Source organism: Scaptodrosophila lebanonensis, unplaced genomic scaffold (assembly GCF_003285725.1).
Source record: "Scaptodrosophila lebanonensis strain 11010-0011.00,11010-0021.00 unplaced genomic scaffold, SlebRS2 tig00000024-arrow-pilon, whole genome shotgun sequence".
In the NCBI taxonomy this organism is placed as follows: domain Eukaryota; kingdom Metazoa; phylum Arthropoda; class Insecta; order Diptera; family Drosophilidae; genus Scaptodrosophila; species Scaptodrosophila lebanonensis.
In genome coordinates, this window is record NW_022060538.1 from 2,703,390 (window position 1) to 2,726,479 (window position 23,090).

At 38.9% G+C, this 23,090-nt stretch overlaps 1 protein-coding gene across 1 annotated transcript; it reads right to left on the reverse strand.

The window, feature by feature from the left end:
• Window positions 1–15,416: 15,416 nt before the first annotated feature.
• On the reverse strand, window positions 15,417–18,191 carry LOC115620937 (kunitz/BPTI-like toxin). The gene is made up of 2 exons (XM_030514449.1): window positions 17,905–18,191; window positions 15,417–15,725 (listed from the first exon to the last, which is right to left on the reverse strand). Exons 1-2 carry the CDS (start codon window positions 18,029–18,031, stop codon window positions 15,538–15,540), a joined length of 315 nt encoding a protein of 104 aa, XP_030370309.1. The 5' UTR covers window positions 18,032–18,191; the 3' UTR covers window positions 15,417–15,537.
• Window positions 18,192–23,090: the final 4,899 nt, after the last annotated feature.

Here is a 23,090-nt window from a genome sequence, read left to right on the forward strand (position 1 = left end):
GTTAAACACACTCACACACTCTCATGCACAAACACATGCTACTTCGATTATTATTGCTGTTGTTATTGTAGCTGCTGGCGACTTAAAGTCTTCATTCGACTTTGAGGTTCTGTTAAGCGAACGATTAGCGACAGTTCGTTTTACTCGTATTATTATTGCGAGCTCCACAAATGCGTTGGAAAAATGGGGCCGGCTATTCATTACATTACATAGAAATTCCAAATTTTAGAAATACTTGTATGTAGATTCGTTAAGAAGATTATTTACTTGTATATCGTGGTTTCCTCTGTGCAGGCACATATCTATCTGAGTAACAAAATGTACATATAAATTAGTATAATACTGGAAAGTTTAAAAACTCGTCTCATCCCAATTTTAGCAGCGATTTATAATTGTTTATTGTTATTTGTCTGCTGGGTTTTTCATTATCCTATGAAAATATTCTCTTTTTAGACTTGTTGTTCGTGTAAGAATATGTTCAACTGTGTAAATATTTTTTTCCGGACTATGTCTTTTAGCCGGCAAATATTTATTTTTAATTCCGGTTACTTGCAGTATGCCCCATTTTAAAACAAGAGAGAACGCTACAGTCGAGCAAGCCCGACTGTGTAATACCCTGTACCCAGGTAAACTTCCGACACTGAGTTATATGCGCCCATAGCAGCAGCAAAAAGAGGAAGAAGAAGAGCGAACTTGTTGCTGCAGTTTGGGGGTGTGGTACTGGCGAGAATTTGTTTCGCTAATAACTTTTCTTAGAACTGACCGAATTAAATAAAATTTAAAACAACGTATTGACGAAATTCTGTAGCGGGGGAAGGGGGTGAAAATAAAAAAAAAAAAAACTCGTCCTTTTTCGGACCTAGGAGAATCGATTTCTCTCCTCATGCTGATTCAGAATATATATACTTTATGGGGTCGGAGATGCTTCCTTCTGCATTTTACATACTTTGCACAAACCTAATATACCCTTTTTACCCTACGGGTACAGGGTATAAAAAGAAACGCAAACAAAATGGTGACTGAACGATACAACAAATTAGCAAAAGCAGCAGCAGCAAAGATAAGAGCATAGATATTCCAGCTATTAGGCATAACTCTGTCTCCATTTATGCCATTTTCGATTTCTGTCAAGCAAAAAATTATTGCTATATTCAATATTAAATTGGTGCCGAAAGAATAAGGTTAGTATAATAATATTGCTTATGCCTTGTGTGACCGATAGAACATACATTTAAACATATTGTACATATAAAGCAGGTAGATAACCTTAAATATCTATACCCTGTACCCAAATAGAGTACTAAGTACACAATTTTTCCCTTTCGGTACGGAAAAACAATTCATGTGGTTTCTCTTCACACAAACTGGGCAGCAAATTTAATTTTCAATTAAGCTTCCATTTGCCTTCACTTACAGGCTTTAAAAATTCATTATTTGCCGCGCAATAAATATTTTTTGTTGGCCTGACATCGACTCTGCAGTACTGTAGGAAGCAAATGATTGGGTTACCTTTGTGTGCCACTGCTGCAAAGTGTTCAAAAATTAGAGCTACATACATACATATACGGGAGGAAAGACCACAATATAAGTTTCTACATTCTTCTCAAATTTTTGGCCGCACCATTTTTGCGAATCTTCTTAACTTATATGCTCTCCGTGTATTGTTAATAATAATTATTATTTAAATGTATTCACAAGATATTAAGAACGCTTATATATGCATGTACGGCAAGCAGTTGAGAGATAGAATTTAAAACAGTTTAATAAAACAGTAATTACAGTGAACACTATCATAAAGGACACCCCGCTTTGGTGTACACTTTTTCTAGAAAATTCATTCGGCGTATTAAGTATTTATGTATCCCCTTAATCGGACTTTTCCCTTGGGCGGACAAAAGTTGGCCGACAGTGAGCGTACGGCCGAGAGTATTCCCTATTCCTATTCCCATATTCCCTATTTGCATACATTAAAAACGCAGACAGAGATTATATTTCCAGGTAGAAAATTCTTTACAACTATGCAATTACGATAAAATTGGTTTATTCCGGACTTGGGAGAGGAGTACGGATAGAACAATTAAGCTCGCCAATCCAATAATGAAATTAATTTCTTTGGTCTGTTACTAGTGGGCAGTGGTAATTCATATGTACAGCGAACTACGGGGACAATTTATGCAATGCAAAGAGCGTGAAAAGCGGAAGTTGCAAGCCGGAAACGGCAATAACAGACAACCTCATGAATTACACGCAGTGCGTATAATGTGATATGTTGCTATTTAATTTATGCATTGTCAAGATGATTCTCATATTTGCAATCCAATCGTTCATTCCCCCATCTCTTTGGGGGCAACCCATTAATGAGCAATGAAAAAGCGATCGACAGCTCAATATTTTATGGATTTATACTTAAATATGTGCATACATTCCAATGCGATTAAATAGAACATAGGCTCTGAAATTTATCGCTCTAGTCAGGCGGCAGACAATTGAATAATGACTTTAATGCACATTTAATGAAATTACATAAAAGATTGCGTGCAATACTCCTGTAATTGATGGCCAGATGAGACGATTTTAATAACCGTAATGAGGGAGCTGTTTTCGACGGCAGACAAGTTTCGTCGGCGAGATAAAGCCGACGATAGGGAGACAAGCGTTCATTATGCATTCATAACTCAGGGTCCCAGCTTCTCAGGCTCTGTCTCCCTCTCTCTGTCTCTCTCTCTCTCTCTCTCTCTCTCTCTCTCTCTCTCTGGGGGCACCAACTGCTGCAACCTTACACACACACACATACCCACATACATACATCCGGAACGCACACGCTCGCGCGCCATTTTGACAGGCCGAGGGCTGCCCTTGTTGTTCGGCTGTCAGTGCCTTTTTAATATTTCGGTGTTGACATTATGCCCGTGTCGGAGTATAGTGTATGCATGTGTGTGAGTTCGAAGGCGTCTACGCCCGTGGATTTTATGTTTGTTTGCTTGTGTATGCTTTTTTCTTACGTTTTTTTCATGTCGTTGAATTTCATTAAAATTTGCGCCCATTTGCCATAATTTGTATTTTTGTCATACGAATGGCAGCGCGTCGCTACGTTTCGGTCCCGCTTCGCTTCTACTCTCCGCTAACGTGCACACTGTGCCACAGATGAGCTTGACAAGTAAATGAAAAAATGTACAAAAGGGCTTGGCGAACTGCTGCCATGCCGCTACACATATACTATATAGTACTATATAGTATATGCCATCAATGTGTGTGTGTGTGTGTGTGTTTGTGTGCATACATAATAAACAAAAACAGCAGCAGCAACAACAACAACAGCAACAGAAAGTCCCTCTATCAAGCGCGCAATTTGCGATCATTTGGTGCGCCTGTCAGCAAAACCCAAATGAAATGCCAGCCACGGGTGCAGTAGGCAGGGTAGACGAGAACCGAGAGTTCCTCGTTCTCGGGCAATGAAAAACAGTATTTAATTTTGTTATTGGTTTGCTCTATTATGCACATACATTTGTAAAGGTGTCTTGCATACACGTGGCATTTTTTATATACACAAATATGTTTTTATTTGTTTTCTACAAATAAATTATTACCGACAATCCATTAAATCAAAAAGTGCACATTCATAAACGATGTACATCACTCATACGCACCATTGAGCCCAAAAGCATGGGCATGCGAAAGTAATTGAGTTAATGGGCCAGCATTTTTGCTTTGAGTTCGGGCTGCTATATGCTATAACTAGACTTTAATTTAGATTAAGCCAATAAATAATACTCAGTAGAAATGCGCATTTATTTATGCCAATGCATTTGGCATTTATGTATTCCTCAACGCTCGATGCTAGTGGTAGGTCGATGTTACAAGTTGCGTAAAAGGCATGCGGGAATGAGGATAAATGTTTCAAAATTAGTTAAAAGCATTTGACGCCGCAAGTTTTGCAATAAGTTTGTGTTGCGTACACGTGCTGTGCTGCTCGGTTGGTGCGATGGTGTGACGTGGCATCGGCGAGGGGTTATGCCAACATTAATAGTTATACAACAACTCGACATATTGATAAATGAGCACATTTCGTAGCACTGCTCTTGGCTACAACAACAAGCAACGACAGCCAGCACAAAAATTCCAAAAACAGCAACAACTGGGGCAACTATGTGCCATATAGTATACAATATGTATGAGTTTTTCAATGGCTGGAGGCGGCAAGTCCGCGCTAAGCGATGGCGACGGCGACGGCGACGGCGTAAACGACGTTCACGAAAAATCGCTCGAGTGCCAAGCGTGAGAAATTTCCAAAACTTACACTCCGAAATACTCATACACATGCCAACACACACAGCACAGCGAACAAACAAATGCTTGTAAATATTTTTGCAGCACTGATTCCATGCATGACTTTCAGCATCAGTTGGTACACTCCCTTCTTCTCACTCCTTCTCACTTCTCGATTCTCACTTTTCCCATTTCTTCCATTCTTCAGTTTCTACGCAATGAGTCAATTTTTTAACATTTATTTGACAGAAAATTTCATTTATTTTGCTTAGTTGCCGAGCCACAAATTTAATTAAATTGAAATTAATTTGACAAACATAGCATTGACTTCGCCGTCGACGTCGGCAGCGACATCGGCATCGGCATCGGCGTCATCGCCGACAGAACTATTAATAATTCTTTAGTCACATGCGTGTGTGTGTGAGAGCGTGTGTGAGTCTCTTGTGTGGGTAGGGGAAATAGCTGACTAGAAGCAGCTTGGTCTCAATCCATGTAGTGACGAAGACACTGGCTCATAGTACGGACGAAGTACTTTATGCAAAAATTGTTTGTCATAATCGGTAGGATTGGAGTACCAGGTCGTCTAGCTGTCTTAGGAACCATAACTTGCAATAGCTGCTTTCTTTTAAAACAACTCAACCGAAATATTTAAGGACTTACTCATATGTACAAGTATATGGATAATCTTTATACTACATACAGCAGGCATTGAAACGACCAGGTTTTAAAAATGATGATAAATGTTTTTAAATGTTATTTAAAAGCGTTGATTAATTGATTTACCATTGATTGATTATATGTATATATATATATATATGTATATATATATAATATTAGATATATATATAGATATATATATATATATATATATATAGTATATATATATATATATATATATATATATATATATATATATATATATATATATATATATATATATATATATATATATATGTATATATATATATATATAATTATATATATATATATATATTGTGACTCGAATAAATTGCATTTAATTTTAAAGCTGTATGTATATTGAATAAAAATTACAGGAAAAATGTTTATATTTTTAAATTAAAGCTTGCATTGCATAAAGATAGCACTGTTACAAATTTTTTGCACACCCGAAAAGAAAAATAAGTCGATTATGGATGTCAATTTACTTAAAATTGTTTCGTTGATAACTTTTCCTGGACTAACCGATTTGAATGAAATGATAAGTAGGAAATATTGTTAGCTAAGCACATATAGAATACTTTTTTATAAAGTTTTAAAATTTAGGACAGCATTGAATAAAGGGCATACAAATAATGTAAAAAGAGGCTTACTTTGCAAGTTGTTATCGCCACTAGTTTGTTGTTTTACCTCGTCAATAAGTGGTTGGAGCCTTAGTACGATACAAAAACAATAAAAACAAAAAATAAACAGCGCAAGACAAATGCGCGCGAAATAAATTCCCATGTTTCGCTTTTAAGTTTGCCTTCAAAATTGCACAAACGCCAGAACGCAAAACAGGCAGCAAACCCCCTTGCCCCACTCCGCTTCCGGCACTAGACGCAGTTGCGTGTGAGGAGTAATAAATCATTGCATATATTGCGGCACTGAATACAATTTCGCAACAAAGAGAACATTATTAATTAAATTTCACTTTCAATGGCGCGTTCTCATCCGCAAATATTGCGCATACGCACAGCTGCCGAAGGCGCTGCTTAAATTGAGCCGCTGTTAGGCGCTTTCTGGCTTTGACAAACGGACAAATTAATGGCCAGACCAAAAGCTGTTGCCGCTAGAAATTCCAAAACGTACCCCAAAATATTTAGACATACATTTGTACTCTTACATAAATACTCGCGTATGTGCTAAGCTAAACCTGTGCGCTCGCTATAAATCGCGTGCTTCCACAGCGTCAGTGCCGCTTGGCCACGCTTTTGAGCTTGGGGCATTGAACGCTTGAATGCTGACTGCTGGAAGGGGTGGGCACTTGGGATCGAGCCTCATAGTTGCGCATCATTCTTAGGCTGGCCAGAGCGCCAACCGAAAGCAAAATGCCGTAGAACAAACGTGCCAAAGTCAAATAAATAAAAATAAACCAAAAAAAAAACAAAAAAAAAAAAAAAAAAATGGCAGACAGCAGATGAATTTATAGCCAAGACAGTGGCAATTGTTAGGCGATAGAGCAACAGCAATAACAATAGCAGGAATGAGTTTTGGGTGAATAAAATTAATGTGTTTTTAAATAGCTGCAACTGGAAGCAAATGTAATTTCGAGCTCCCGCCGAACGAGTTGATTTAGTTCGCAGCACCCTCACGGGATGTACTCGTGCTCCTACCGAGGAGCATTGGCCATTTGGTATGCACGTCGTGGCACCAGCCATCGTTTTGTCACAGGCGTGCCAAAAGATGTTGAACTATGAGAACAGAACCTGGGGAAGATGGAAAGGCAGGAACAGAGACGAGGCAGGACAACAAAAGACAATGACGAGCATGAGCAGCGACGCGCACCGGCTTTGAAGGCATACCCTAACACTTCTACAGCACTGATCGGAATATGGTAGATGGCTGGATAATGAAGTTAAAAATTCCATACATACAAATACAAACAGCCACGACAAGCGCGGCTGCCAAACACACGTTCGCACTCAATGGGTGGCGAGATGAGACGAGACGAGACGCGACGCAACGATAGGGAGATAGGACGGAAAGAGAAAGGAAAGGATGGGCGACAATGTTGTACATAGATGCGTATAGTTCTTGTTTTGTTGTAGAGTTGCTTGGAAGCATTCGCCGTTGGTATTTATGAGTACGTTGTCCTTGATATGCCTGTGGAATTACTAAATGCTCCTGACTTGACACTAACTCACGCGTACAGACTGAGCAGCCAACGCACACACACGCGTCATCAACCATTCATTCAACCACACATACACACGCTCTTGGAAGGCCACACATACATGCATGTACACACTCCATTCCACTCGACTCCAGCTCTTATGCTCGCGTGCTTCTAAGCTGTTGCTCACCACTGCCTGCAATATGTTTGTAGTCGCCTCCGATTTCCGCCCCACCTCCATCGGAAGCTGCACGTACACCTTTTTTATTTTATCTTGTACGTGCAGCAATGACCCCTCCGGCAAAATTTAAATAGAAATAGCTTGTTGGAGCCCTTACCACGGGCAGCCTTCTGCTGGTTGATGCTATTTGGAGTAGGTCCATGCTTGTATTTAATTTAATATGCCATAAATATTTTAATTTATTTTTATATAACTAACCAGCGACAACTAGTCGACTTAACGACATGACTGCCATGCACAGATGGAGTCACTGCATTATCTCCAGCATGTAGCCAGAAGGCTTGGAGTCCAACAAACAAACATGGCGTATTACAAGACTTGAGTGGCTCTAAGCTCTACAAGTGTTGCATGAGATAAGGGCAAAAGCCTCAACAATATATCGCCCGAAAAAATGTTGAACATATTTTTTATTAGCCATTGTCGCTCACATGGCGTAACTCAATGCCTTGCTGGTGTGTATGTGTGTGTATGTGTACATAAATCACAAGCCAAGCTAAAGAGCTGCATAACAAAGCTCGCAAGCCAGGTAGAGTGGCTTGAGCTCTAAATTTTGGAAGCAAACAGAACGTTGATGAACAATTCAGTCCTTGGGGTTAAACAAGTTTTTTTTAGTTGATAGATTAAAATTATGAAACGTCTAGATTCCTTGAAAAGAATTTGCTTATCAAGGGAGATGGCCGATAGACCCGTTCTACATTTATTTGTATCGATTAGTTCAGGTGTCCAATAGTTTTATGGTCAGAAGTCTACAAGTACATCTAATTCATCTTCAAGTTCGAATGACTTGTTTACATATGAAACGAATATTTCTGTGCTTTAGTCTAAGACTTTACGAAATAATATTTGCTGGTGCTTTGTAAGCTTCAATACCATAATGCATTAGTCCAGGTGTTCAATATTTTTATCGTCCGAAACTAAGAAGTTAATTCATCATTAAATTTGAATAACTTTTTTGCTTTTGAATCGAAATTAAATTAAATACTTTAGCCTAAGACCTATTAAATTAAATTGGTAAGCTTCAAGGCGAGAATGCAGTTTAATATTTACATACGAGTATATTCAAATTTAACAATTCTGTTAGCAAAAGTACCCGTATGTCTCTTTGTGTAAAGTTTTTTACACTTTTGCCCGGACGTTCGAAGGCAAATATTTCAAACACTTCAGTTCGTCACTGTGCACAATAGCTTGAACAAGATAATGATTCCACTTACTAGGTATTTAAACAGACTGATGATAGAGCTAGTGATCCTCAGATTATTCCAGTGCACTTTTTTTGCAATTACAATAGGTTGGTGCACTTAGACTAATATCCTGTCTAAACATATTTATACAAAAGAGGAAATACTTCGTCTAGGTCCCGAACAATAGTATAAAAAGAGCCAACTCTGTCTATATATATTCCTAAATTGGCCATTTCGTCCTTTATTTAACTACCTAAACAATGGTTTATTGTATTTTTTTGTTGTTGATTTTTTACCCCTAATCTGCTAGAGAATTCCGACAATTCCAAAAATAAATTTAGCGTTCGTCATCTGTATTCAACGTATAAGGAAGAGGCGAACGCTATTTTTGGCTACAGAGTATTCACTGTCGGACTGTCACGTTCTTCCTTGATATCTATAGATTATAATTGAATATTGATATTGTTGTTGTTAAACATGTACATATGTTCGTGTTGCATCAGTAGTGGGCTGAGCTTGTGACTTTTAAAATAAAACGCTAGTACAAGCACTAGTAACATAAGTTGCTTCTTAGGTTTGCTGGTGTGAGGGCTATAAGTTAGGTTTTAGGACGTGAGTCAGAAGTGGTGCTCCGCTACTTTGACTGTAAGCAGCTGATCTAGTGAGTGCAGATAAGGAGCCAAGTCCTTGTGTGGGCGGCAATAAGTGTCTGCATATGTATGTGTGCGTTGTTGTAACTTGCACCTGTAATTCTCTGGCGTGCACGGTGGCTGTTTGTGCATGAAATCAAGCAGAATGTAAAACCAATTTGTGTGGAAACACAAAGCGAAAAATGAAATTGGCCAAAGGCTCGGTGCTTGTTGCTTGCTGCTTGCTGCTTTTGGTGCAGTCCGGTGGAAAACATTGCGAACAAACTTTTAAGTCGCTTGGTTTGCAGCTATAAGTTGTGGGAAAAGTTACTTTTCCTACATTCTGAACAATTCCAGCTTAAAATGTACGTTCCTAGGGAATTTTAATTCAATCTACGTGGATCAAAACCCAAGAGATATACATAACTGTGGCTCAGTCACAAAAAGGCACATCAAAATTATTTTTACGTAAAAATAGCTCGAGTTAAATTGCAGACTGCTGCTGGCTCACTGGTGGTCAGCCATCTGCCCCATGTCGCACGTGTGGTGCGCTCTGAAATGCTCTCAAGGCTAACCGGCAGGGGCAACGGAAACTAACATTATTTGATCCACACAAATGAAGCCCAAAGCCAGTGGCAGTGCGACCAGAACACAGTCCAACGGGCCATGGCGAGTTGCTAACGCCCGACTAGAGGGAGACACTACACTGAAATAAAATGCGGAAGCCATAAAAAGCAAGTAACATAATATCAACATTGATCATGTTTTTCAAATTGATTAATTTTTAAACAAGAAAGGAATGCTAAAGTCGAGCAGGCTCAACTCTTAAATACCCTGTACCACCCCACAAAAAAGTAATTAAATTAATTAATTAATTAAATTAAATTAATTAACTAAATTAATTTAATTAATTAACTAAATATTAACTAATTAAATATAAAATATTCCATGCATGCATACATACATTTACATTTACATCAGAATCGTGCCTTATGCGTGTTTGTGTACTTGCACATATGTATGTATGTGTGCATTGGGCCTGGTTATATGGCTATAACTTTCTTTCCGATCATTTTATCATAATGAAACTTGGTATACGGATATATAATTACTAACCTAATGTGACTACCAAATTTTAGCTCAAAATTCCAAGAATTACGGGAGTTATAGAAAATCAGTAATAGGGGGGGAGTGGGGGGGCGGATCAGAAAAAATTAACAAACTCGTCCTTTCTCGGTCTCAGGAGAATCTGTATACCAAGTTTGGTTATTCTAGCTCTTATACTTTCGGAGATCCTTGCGTTCATACAGACAGACAGACAGACGGACAGACGGACAGACAGACGGACAGACGGACATGGCTATATCGACTTGGCTTGTCATGCTGATCAAGAATATATATACTTTGTGGGGTCTACCAAGCCTCCTTCTGTGTGTTCCATGTGCACTCGCACAAAACTAATATACCCTTGTACCCTTTGGGTACAGGGTATAAAAATATTTAAAACGTTGCTACGCAAATTCTGCTTTCCTTTCAGGTTGATGGTTTCCAAAGTTGAATTTTAAATTAATAAATTAATGAAATAACAAGTAAACAAGAAAGGAATGCTAAAGTCGAGCAGGCTCAACTCTTAAATACCCTGTACCACCCCACAAAAAAGTAATTAAATTAATTAATTAATTAAATTAAATTAATTAATTAATTAAATTAAATTAATTAACTAAATTAATTTAATTAATTAACTAAATATTAACTAATTAAATATAAAATATTCCATGCATGCATACATACATTTACATTTACATCAGAATCGTGCCTTATGCGTGTTTGTGTACTTGCACATATGTATGTATGTGTGCATTGGGCCTGGTTATATGGCTATAACTTTCTTTCCGATCATTTTATCATAATGAAACTTGGTATACGGATATATAATTACTAACCTAATGTGACTACCAAATTTTAGCTCAAAATTCCAAGAATTACGGGAGTTATAGAAAATCAGTAATAGGGGGGGAGTGGGGGGGCGGATCAGAAAAAATTAACAAACTCGTCCTTTCTCGGTCTCAGGAGAATCTGTATACCAAGTTTGGTTATTCTAGCTCTTATACTTTCGGAGATCCTTGCGTTCATACAGACAGACAGACAGACGGACAGACGGACAGACGGACAGACAGACGGACAGACGGACAGACGGACATGGCTATATCGACTCGGCTTGTCATGCTGATCAAGAATATATATACTTTGTGGGGTCTACCAAGCCTCCTTCTGTGTGTTCCATGTGCACTCGCACAAAACTAATATACCCTTGTACCCTTTGGGTACAGGGTATAAAAAGCTAAAGTCGGGTGTCCCGACTTTGAAATACTCTGTACATATGTTTACAATAATTATAGAAAAAAAAATAAGAAAATTTTAAAAAATTTGATCGATTTTACCTTTCTCGGTATTCGAACTCACGTAAAGGGTATATAATTGCACATATACAAAGCAATTGCGTCTATATGGGTGTATGTATGTTTATGCGTGTCTATTTGTGTCTGAGTAAGCATTTTCGCAGTCAACTAAACAGCAACATCAACAACAGCCGCGGGCAGCAATATATTTATGGCTATAACTTCTCGTTAAATCGGTCTATCATAGTGAAACTTGGCATACGGACACTTAATAAGCAACTGGGGGTATTTGCAAAATTTTAGTTCGAAAACGGGAGAATTACGGGAGTTAAGGAAAATCGCGATTTGCGTGGTGAGAGGGGGGAGGGAGGGAAATTCCAAAATACACATTTTCTGCGTATTCACATAAGGCATCTTGGTGTTCCTAGGTCTTATAGTCTCCGAGATATAGGCGATTATACGAATGGAAAATCGTGAAAACCCCCATAGGGGTGAAGTGGGGGGGGGGGGAATCAAAAAAATAAAACAAACTCGTATAGCGTACATACATAAGGCATCTTTCTGCAAAATTTGGTGTCTCTAGCTCTTATAGTCTCTGAGATCTAAGTGATCATACGGACGGACGGACGGACGGACAGACGGACAGACAGACAGACAGGGCTAGATCGACTCGTCTCGTCATGCTGATCAAGAATATATATACTTTGTGGGGTCTGCCACGCCTGCTTCTGCCTGTTACATTTTTCAGCTCGCGCAAACCTAATATACTCTTGTACATTTCATGTACAGAGTATAAAAATTATTTAATACCTAAATACATACGTGTGTGAAGTACAGAATTATGTCAACAAACGTCATCAACAACAGCTGCAGACCTTGGACAGAGATTATATTTGTGGCTATAACTTATGGCTTTTACCCTCTGCGTACAGGCTATAATAATCTTCGTTGTTGACACTTAATGTCTAAGGCCCATTCATCAGTTCTTATACCATCTGTAATTTGTACGCTGTTCAAGATCATAGCCTAAAACCTTACAAGTATCCAAAAAACATTAAAAAGGGAAAATTAATATATGTTGGCTGTGGTGGCGAAAAAGGTATATACTAATAATACATACAGGGTATTCAAAATTCACAAAACTTTAATGTTTTATTCAAATAGAACCTGTGGCCCGGCATAGCTCCACGAGCTAGCAGAAACCACGCCATGTAAGTTTATCCCAAAAGAGGATCTATGGCCTCGAACCACTTCCCAATCATCATTGTACTATACATTTTTTACAGTGTAGCTGCACAGACGGGGAGCCTGTTGCAGCGACGGCTGAGTGTGCGCCGCAGTGGAAATGCACCCGAATAAACACAAAATTTATATAAACACAAGCAACGCGCTTCCAGGACGCCCCCTCGTCCACATACACATGCACATATAGTATGCGTGTGTATGTGTGTACTGTATTGTGTGGGTGCCACAACAAAAGCAATTTTGGCGTTTTATGGATTCTTTTAGACTAAAGCGGACTATGACCAGGCCAAAAACTGGCACAGGGCAACCAAAGCAAATTCCCATTTATGCAATAGCACAACAAACACATGAGCACACATACGAGTGTGTATGTGTGCATAAAAATGAACAAGGACGTGTACGCGTTTCCATTTCACGTTAGTATTTCATACTCGCGTAGCATACTTTTGTGCTCTTTGTTCAAAGACTCCCTTTGGTTTCAAGTTTGTGGAGTTTCGGCCACCGCCATCCACATGAAAATCGTTTTGAAATGAACCCAAAATGTGGCATTATTTCTATGAACGTTTTCAATGACAGAATGCTTATGTATTTGTGGGTGTGAATGTTTTGTATGATAAATGTGGCTGACCTCTCGCACAGGGAACGTACATACAAGTATTTAGCGCGCAATGAAATGAAAATCCGCAAACGAAATTAAACAAATTTTCGTTGCCACTTGTACGTAGAAAGTAATTGTGGCAATTACTTTCTATGCCAATCTAGCTGATGGATTGCAGACATATAAACACCTTGGAAAATGATTCGGTCGAATCAATATGAAGGTCAACTTACGTCCCTTCCGGTGGGTATATTCAGACTACTCGTAGAGGATTGTATGAAGATATGAACTGAAACCCTCTGTAGGCCTACAGGCTGAAGGAACTCACGTGGACACACGACTTTTCTCGTTTGCAGCTTTTTGGTACGCTGTGGGCTGCGTGTCGGCGCATAAAACTCAATTGAGTCGTTAAATATAAAAAATGTGATAAATAATCAAATTACACGCAATTTCTCGCCTCTGCATGGGCGGCTTTTGCTTTTAAATTTTATGGCTGAGATTTTGTGTTTTTCCTTTTCATTTTTAATGCTGCTGACGAGGCGCATTATTTATAGGAATTGACTCTGCTTTTCCGAAAACAGATTATTATGAGGGCTGTTGAGCGTTTAAATATTATAGTATTCTTAGAGGCTAGCTGCCGCCCAGACGCCATTGAATAGTCCATTGACCATCTCAGATGCTTAAGCGTTCTTTCGCACCTGCCGCGTCAATGCCGATTGCCTCTTTTGAGCTTTTCAAATTACTAATTAAACTAGACTAATTTTATGCAAATTACCCAAAAGCGTGCATGCAAATCCCCAATTGCTGCGTTTGGTTTTTTCTTCGCTACGCTGTCACTGTGCGTTTAAAATTGTGCGTTGTTTGCTCTTGGCTTTTTGAAAATTGAAAACGGGCGGCAGAAGCCGTGGGGGGGGGGGGGTGGGGTGGGCTGGGGAGGAGTGCCTCCTTTTTCAATGATCCGGCAACACATGACTGCTCAGTTGGTTCGCTGGTTGGCTGGTTGGTTGATTGGTTGATTTCTGGGTTAGTTGCTTTTATATTTGTGCGTTCGACTGTCATTTAAACAAATTAATTCACTGCCATCAACGCCGCGTCACGTCACGTTGACGTTGACCCCCTCCCTCGAACCTGTAGATGTTGTTATGCATTTGATTGGCATTTGTTTGTGCAAAGAGTGCACACCAATCAAACATCCCCCCGGCCCTAATCTCCTGCATGAAGATTGTGGGCACTGGGGCGTTGTCTGCCGACGACAGCTAAAACAAATGCCTGTCAAAAGCGAAAGCCATTTGCAATTAATGTGCGCCAAACCAGCCGCCGCCGAATCAATTGCCAATTGGAATTTTTAGTTGAGGAACTAAAATAGAGATTGGATGCTTTGGGAAAGTTTAAAAAACGTTTTGTTGTGACCAATACGTAGATCGATTAACCAGAAACCGTTTTAAGTTGAGGACCATCCAATATCACTTAAAAAGCTGTCACGTGCCCATCTCTACATTGGAAAACAAAAAAACGCTTTGCTAAGCACTCAATAGGTAAGTTAAATGGCAAACGTCATTTCATTTACAGCTCGACACAGCTCGTTGACGGGCAATTTTAATTAGCTGTAAGGCGATCGCTGCACAAAAAGCCAACCGCATAGTGACAGGCCTTTGATGTGGTAGCCGACACTCTCAAGTGGTCCAGCACATTACCAGAGTCTACGGCATCAGCTGGCTTGACTGCCGCTAAAAGCTTCTGCCGGCCATTGTGACCATTACTGTGTGACTAATTGCAGGTAGGGAGATGGTGCAGCATCAGGTTAAGCTGAAGCTGCTCGGTGACACATTTTCCGTGCCTGTCATCGTTCAATTCGATCGCGCGCTGTCAGCTTGCTTGACACTTTACACATTTTGGCCATGGCAGTGCCAAAGTGCTGTATTGCTGGCCACAACGCTTACAAGACGCTGCTAGTTGGCCCATTTACTATATAGCGACATGTAGTTGGAGCCATAGGCAGAGAGAAACGCTTGAGTGGATGGTACTTTGGTGTTACATACTCGTAGTATGTATTTGTATGTAAATATATTCGATGTAGCTGCTGCTTAGCCTAATAATAAAAACTTAGCATCTATTGTTGTTGTCCGTTCCCCCTCCCTTTACTTCTCAGTCGGCTCCACAGCGCGTCTTGCAACTGTCCTGTGTGCAAAATCGGTTGCGGTTCCCATTGCAGCCCTTGTAGGTGAACTTGCGGCACACCCCCTTATCATAATACCATCGGGTTACGGCTTTGGTAGTGTCCTTGCTGTTGCAATAGTTTCCCTCGTTCCGACCAACATAGCAGTTGACATTGTCTGTGAATTGACAAAATAACAATTCATTAGTAAATCATTTTATTGATCCCTGGTAAGTCTTTATTTCCTATTTTCCTTTGTGTATGCATTATTGCCTCGGGCTGCGCTCCAGTGAGTTCATTTGCAGGCCTCATTTAATGCAATTAAATTTTGCCTGTCTGTCAGACAACGAGCGCATTACGCATCAAATTTTGACAGAATTTGTATTTCATAATATGTGGGCACCCGTGCTATATTCGTAGTCAAGGGAACCCAAAATATTAAATATTCTCATGAGAACAACTTTGGCTGCCAATGATAAGTACTGCGTATGGGCACACATGCCAACAATATTGAGCACTAGCTTTGGAAATTAGTTTACTGAACGACATTTTTATTTTATAAGATTGAGAGTAAGAGTAAGGCTTTGCATATGAAACCAATTCTGATGAGCTTGAAACAATTTGTACACGTCGTATGACATTCGTTAGATTAGGTTAATGAATTTTGGAAGAGCCGATGTTTCTTTAATTGCTTAAATTTTTTTTCGTCGTAGCTATTGTCCTGAAATGGGTTAAGATTGACAAAAAAAATTCTCCAAAACGTAATAAATTCAATAGGTTACAAATAAGGTTATAAATAATAATATGCGCTCGTTTTAACAAAATGCATAACCAGTTCTTTATTTAACAATATTAAAAATTATTAAAAGCGATTTTTTGTTATTTGTCTCAGCCACATATTTCGCTCTAGCAAGCGAAGCTGCAGGCTATTTTAAGTCGTAGCGGCAAAAATTTTTGTAGTCTTGCTATAAGCAAGAGCGAAGATGGCTTTAAATATTGGTAAAAAAAAGTCAAAAAATAATGCAATATAGATTTTACAACAACAAATATTTTTTTACCAGAGACTTATTTCCCACACTTTATATGAGGAAGTTTATTACAAATTGTATATAGGTATTTTATATAGCAGTCATAGGACCGACCAGTGCAGAAAAATTCAAACCCAGTGCTTATTATTACGATAGCAACCCAATAATTGATGCTTATAACTTTTTTTTTACTTTTCTCACAAAAATCGGAAGTCCATAAGTATTTACAAAATTGGATCTCTGTGTTATACTCTCATAGCAACAATCAGTAGAAAAAATGTAGTAAAATAGTAACAAAAACTTTACTGTTAATTTTGATAAATAATGAAATTTCGTATTTCAGTTTTTCATATTCATGGTTTACTGTCATATAGTAGAAATGATTGGTAGAACAAGGAAGGCAGTGAGGTAGGGGTGTCTATAGGGTATACAAGATTTGAGCTAACGCAACTTTAACGTTCCACTCGTTGTTTTTTAGATTGACGTGTTGCGAGAGCGTGTGAACACAAAACAAACGAAAATCTTCAACGTCAAGTCCTCACGTTATTCAAGAAAACTTATGCATCAACATGTTCGATTTATTCCTACTTGATAAGCGAGCAAGTAGTTAGCCTTAAACGGTTTGTACTTGTATTATTGTAAACATTCTTGAAACTATTAACACGGATGCCTAATTTTATGCGTTTACTGTAAAGAATGGAAAAGTATATATATTTTACGTAAGTAGGTCATACATTTGACGAGACGGATCCAATTTGCGACAGTTTCGATCGGTAAACTTTTTTAATTAGTATTTCGCCTACAGTTTTAAAACAATCCTTCCGAAACTTTGCACCGATTCTTCTGTCATATAACTAGATTTTGAGCACGTAGCTGTCATGCAAATTATATAATTTTGACTTTTTTGGATCGTAATGTTGAGAAGGTCGGTCACGCTGAGTGGGAATGGGATGAGGAATCGCGAAAAAATTAAACATATATTCACAGTGAATGATTTGGCAGTACAAACAGAAAAGGTAATCTAGTATAATGCCTTAGCTTCTATCTCGTTATCTATGGGTCTTCATTTATATGCACATTTAACAATCTCCAGACCCACTGTACGCAATCTAGAGAGGAAAGTAAGTAATTTGTGTGTGTCGGTATGTCATAAATCACATTTACAGCCATGCGAGAGGGATGTATGCGTCATTTGAATATATTTATACATTGTCCAGATCTAATTGGGCAACTTTACGCGCTACTTTTGGCCATTATTTGGCAAACATGTGCCTGAGTTATAGGTACTATATACTAATTGTACAAGTAGTGTACTGCTCTCTGACTTACTCAGCTCTTTGCAGGCCTCCGCGCTGCCACTGGCTGCCGAAATTTCCACAGTTCGTGTCAACAAAATGACAGACAACATGCAGACAAATACTGCACAGAGGAACGTCAAATTGATTTTCAATTTCATGTTTTCAAGTAATCCGCACGCTGTTCGAAAGGCAAATGAAGTCAATAGTGGCCAGGCACAGAATTTGTACTCGAAACGGAGATGGAGGTGAAACGAGTACGGAATGTTTCAATATATACGCGTATGTATTTTTATTTTTAAGTAATCTGCACTACTTTGACAAACGCGCCGTGGGCCAACGAACCGAATAAACTGAACACTGGTTGGGGCAGACTTTCAGTTTATATACGAAATGCCGGAAATTGTTGGTTGTGCGAGGTCTCGCCGCGAACGGACTGTCGACCAAATGCTTGCGCTCGTTTCAATTGTGCTTGTTGTTGCTAATATATATATTTATTTTTTTTATTTTTTCGAAAATTCGAAAATATTTCGAGCATTGAGTGCTTGACAATAGCGTGGCGTGCTCAATAGTCCAATATGTCCAACCCTCCATTAGTCCATTATTGCTAAGTAGGGGCAACTTTTCAGTGTTTGCCAAAAGTGGCGTTTTACTGAGTCATTCGCATACTTTGAAATCCATTCAACAATTTATGTTCCTATATATAATTATTGGATATCGGCCATCACACGCTAAGGTTTTGGATTATGTTAATTCATTTTAGACAATACGCAAGCGCCCTTTCTCGGTTAAGGACAACAAATATTTTATGTGCAGTATTTTCTAATTACCATGACCCTCAACCATTCCCCTACGACTTCCTTAATGACAAGAGAAACCGCCTTTTTCAGAACTCAGGCCAAAAATCAATCTTCATTTAAAATTCAATTTACTTTATTGCTTGCATAAACAAATTCTGCTTTTGTTTCCACTAAAGTCCTTGTTGCTGTGTGAAGCTTAATTTTGATTGCAGACGCATCGAAGAGAGATACAGGCAAAAGCTTATTAAATTTCTCAATATTTGAGAAAGAAAATTATATTTATTACGAGTAGTTCCGTGGCTAACTGACACTCGACTTGCTCGATAAAATTCGATGCATTTAGTGAATAATATTTTGCGAAATGCCAGCTTTATACAATTATCATGCAATGCGAATGTGATTGTGAATTTAAGCACTTATTCTTAATTGATTGTAGCTCTCTGATGCCACTTTTAGACATGCTTATTAAATCAAAATTTGTCCAGCAACCAAACATCTAGAATTTACGTTTTCAAAACATATAGTGTATACTTAGCTCTTCCACAGATAATGTATATAAATGATAAATGCTTTCTGGGTCAAAACCTCATTCTTCAGAATGCTTTTCTTCTCATTTCGTCAACTGGATAATCATAAGACCTGAATATTGTAAAAAGTGAAATTCAGGATTATCCTTTTGTTTCCTTTTTCTTTTCTTTAATGATCTTTCTTAGCCTAACTTTCTAGGTATTACGAATGCTTAATGCTTTTATAATGATGGTTTCAGAATAGATTTCCAAGATAGATGATCAAATAACGTGAGTAAGTTTCGAAAGTAGCTCTAAAAAGTAGTTCTAGAACAAAGTGGAGTCCAATTAGATGCAACTGAATACTCATACTCTCATACTCTTATAATTATTAATTAATTAATTAATTATCCAGTATGACTCGCAGTTCGTTAAATGGTTTGAAACCCCGTCCACACAACTGATTCGGCCTCGGTGGCGTAGTGGATAGCGCATGCGTACACCAAACAAGAGGTCGTGGGTTCGAGCCCCACTCATGGCGAGAGCATGACCCAAAAATGTCTCCTCTGGAAAACTCTCCTAAATACATGCCTTCAACGTCGTGGTCATTTATCCACCAAAAAGAACACATCCATCCACGCTATCTGGACAACACAATAGTATAACCCCCCCAATTAATTATACTCTGTACATAAAATGTACAAGAGTATATCAGGTTTGCGGGAGCTGAAAATGTAACAGACAGAAGGAGGCGTGGCAAACCCCACAAAGTATATATATTCTTGATCAGCATGACGAGACGAATCGATCTAGCCATGTCTGTCTGTCCGTATGAACACCTGGATCTCAGAGACTATAAGATCTACAGACACCAAATTTTGCACAAAAATGCGTTATAAGTGTACGCTGTGAAAGCTTGTTTTATTTTTTTTATTTTCCCCCACTTCCCCCTATGGGGGTTTTCCCGATTTTCCATTCGTATAATCGCCTATATCTAAGAGACTATAAGACTATAAGAGACTACGGACACCAAATTTTAGTCCCAGATGCCTTATGTGAATACGCAGAAAATGTGTATTTTGGAATTTCCCTCCCTCCCCCCTCTCACCACGCAAATCACGATTTTCCTTAACTCCCGTCATTCTTGGAATTTCGAAATGCAAATGCCCCCAGTTAGCTATTATGTGTCTGTATGCCAAGTTTCACTATGATAGACCGATTAAACAAGAAGTTATAGCCATAAATATATTTGCTGCTGTTGTTGATGTTGCTGTTTGGTTGACTGCGAAAATGCTTAGACACAAATAGACGCGCATAAACATTCATACACTCACATAGACGCAATTGCTTTGTATATGTGCAATTATACACCCTTTACGTGAGTTCGAATACCGAGAGAGGTAGATCGATCAAATTTTTTTTTTTTTAATTCTCTTACTTTTTTATTTTCTGTAATTATTCTAAACATATGTACAGAGTATTTCAAAGTCGGGCCACCCGACTTTAGCTTTTTTACTTGTTTTGGAATATGTCTATTAAGAAGCTTATCGTTTTCCCTCTAGGACGTCTCAGTGTTTCCCAAACGACTTAGGGCCTTATTAACAGCTGTTGTTATTCTTCTCCCAGACGCACAAATCTCGCTGTTGTTGTAACTTAGATTGTTACATGCAGGCCATAGATATGTACCAATATAGTATATAGTTTGGCTTATGTAGTTTGACAAGGGCGCGAGTCGTCCTTAACTTCAGCTTAGATGGAATTCTAGATGCCAGCTGAAACAGTTCCTCTAACATTGGCTTCCATTTACGTTTAAAATGATTGCAAGTCCTCAGTTACAGCTTTCTTCTGTATATCAAATAATCCGAAGCAGTTGGATTTAAGATTGAGCGACTAATAATGTTATTGCATGTTTTTTTTAGAGATTTAGTTGCAAGAGTACTTTTCTGTGCACAGAAGAAAATGTCAACTTGCCTTTTAATTGGGCACAACACTTTCAAAGGACCTACGCAAACACACATACCCTGGGAGCTGAGACGCGGCAACGTATGTAGACATGGCGGGGAGGAGGGAAACTTTTGCACTCTTGTAGTTGGGAAATCAAAATCGTGGCAAACGGAAAGGTAAAACATAGTCATATTACCTAACGGAAGTCTTACCAAAGGGCGCATGTACATACATACGTGTATAGCAATTCAGTGATGTGGAAATGCTGGAAAGGTTGACTGCCGCTGGACGCCCAACGAACGAGTTCTGCGAGTGGTGCCGGATTGGGCGTTTGTGCGATTTGTTGACGGAACCCAAAATAATTTACAAAGCTCGAAAGGCAGTGGCGCTTCTTGGACGAGACGCTTGTGTGATATATCAGCGTTAATAAATCAATACTCAAATGCCGCGTCTAATCAATCGAAATCAGTTGAGCGCAAATAAAATGAAGTGCAAAGCAGTGAAGAAAAATGGCGGCAGTCACTGGCGGCTCGTCGCTCTTGGCCACGTTTTAATGCCACAATTTGTGATTTTCCACTTGTTTTGTCAATTTAGTGATTTTTTGATTTCAAGTCTTTAATTTCAATGGTCGAATGACAGATTTTTGGGTGCACTGAAGTAAAAGTTGTTTAATGGCGGCACTTGAACGTGCCGCGAGCTTAAACCGAGGACGGAGCGCACTCAATGAACATCCAGCATTTTGCGGACATTTTATTTCGATGTTTACGCTGACTAATCGGTGTAAGAGTGTCCAAAATGTACTGTTTAAAAAGTCTTCGAGCGTACACTCTTTATGTAACAGTTCGTCATTTCACCTGCTCTGTAATTCTTTTGCCCTCAGGTAGCTTTTCAAGCAAACGTTGTCGAGACTTCTCCTTTTTGTTTTCCAGGGCTCGCTTTCTGCTGCAATGCTTCCGGCCAGTACGGCTCGGTTAGTCCCGGTTCGGCCCGGCCCGGCCCGGCTGTGCGTTCCAGTGCGCCTCATTTCTGGCTGCTATTTTGTTTGCTACTTTGTATTTATTTTCAGTACATTTTTCTGCCTTTTTTCCACTGAAAATTACTCGGCCGACTTTGCAAGAGCAGCCACCACAAATTGAGGAAATGGAATATTTGAATGATTTGCTTCCGGCTTTGTATTTTCATGTTGCCATCTACACCCGCCGACCCAACTGAGCTGCTTTTAAATCAAAAGAGTTTTCTTTTTATCCGTTTTGTTTTTCCGTGCGTCCAATTTAAAGCGCTTTTGAAATTCAATGGCCAAAAAACGAAATTCGGAGGGCATGACAAATGAATTATTTAAATGCCCAGTCATTGGCGATGACGCAAATTTCATTTATAGCAGAACTTCTTAGTCTCCCGTAAGTTGGCTCTTACATCAGCAATATTGCATCGTTCTATAAAAACTACTCCTCTAGAAGCTGCTGCACAAACGTGAACATGTGAAAATGCAGCACAACAAAAAGCAGTCATCAATGAGTTCCTTGCCGGTGGCCAAGTCGCTAAGGATGTTTTGAGGATTATTCACAAACTACTAGACTGCATTCAGATAAATGTGCTTTCAGCGATGACTGTTGCCAAAGCACGGGTTACACAATTGTTTAAGCACACTTATTCATTTACTAATTTAATTGCTCCTCATAAGAGTGCGTTTAGATACGTATGTTAGAGTGAATAAAATCAGATGTATCCTACCTATTAGGTAGCAGGTAAAGCAGGTTTGTGCATCATTGAATTCTTTTTACTTGCGTATGGTGAGTCTGTTCCTTTAATGCAATACCCATCCTGAACAGGCGTAGTATAGCCAATGCTGCAGAAAATGGAGACTGAGCGATGAATGCTGCAAGACCTGACCTACCTCAACAAGCTCTTGAGTGTATTTCTTACAAAGACAAAACAAGCAGCTTCGGCTTAAGATCTTTTTATTGAAGCTG

What these genes read in the sequence shown, in the direction of transcription:
- LOC115620937 (XM_030514449.1), bottom strand. Translation starts at nt 18,031, where the DNA reads ATGAAATTGAAAATCAATTTGACGTTCCTCTGTGCAGTATTTGTCTGC. An exon ending in GGAGGCCTGCAAAGAGCTGA is followed by an intron (nt 15,726 to 17,904) that starts GTAAGTCAGAGA and finishes GTCAATTCACAG; the next exon opens with ACAATGTCAACTGCTATGTT.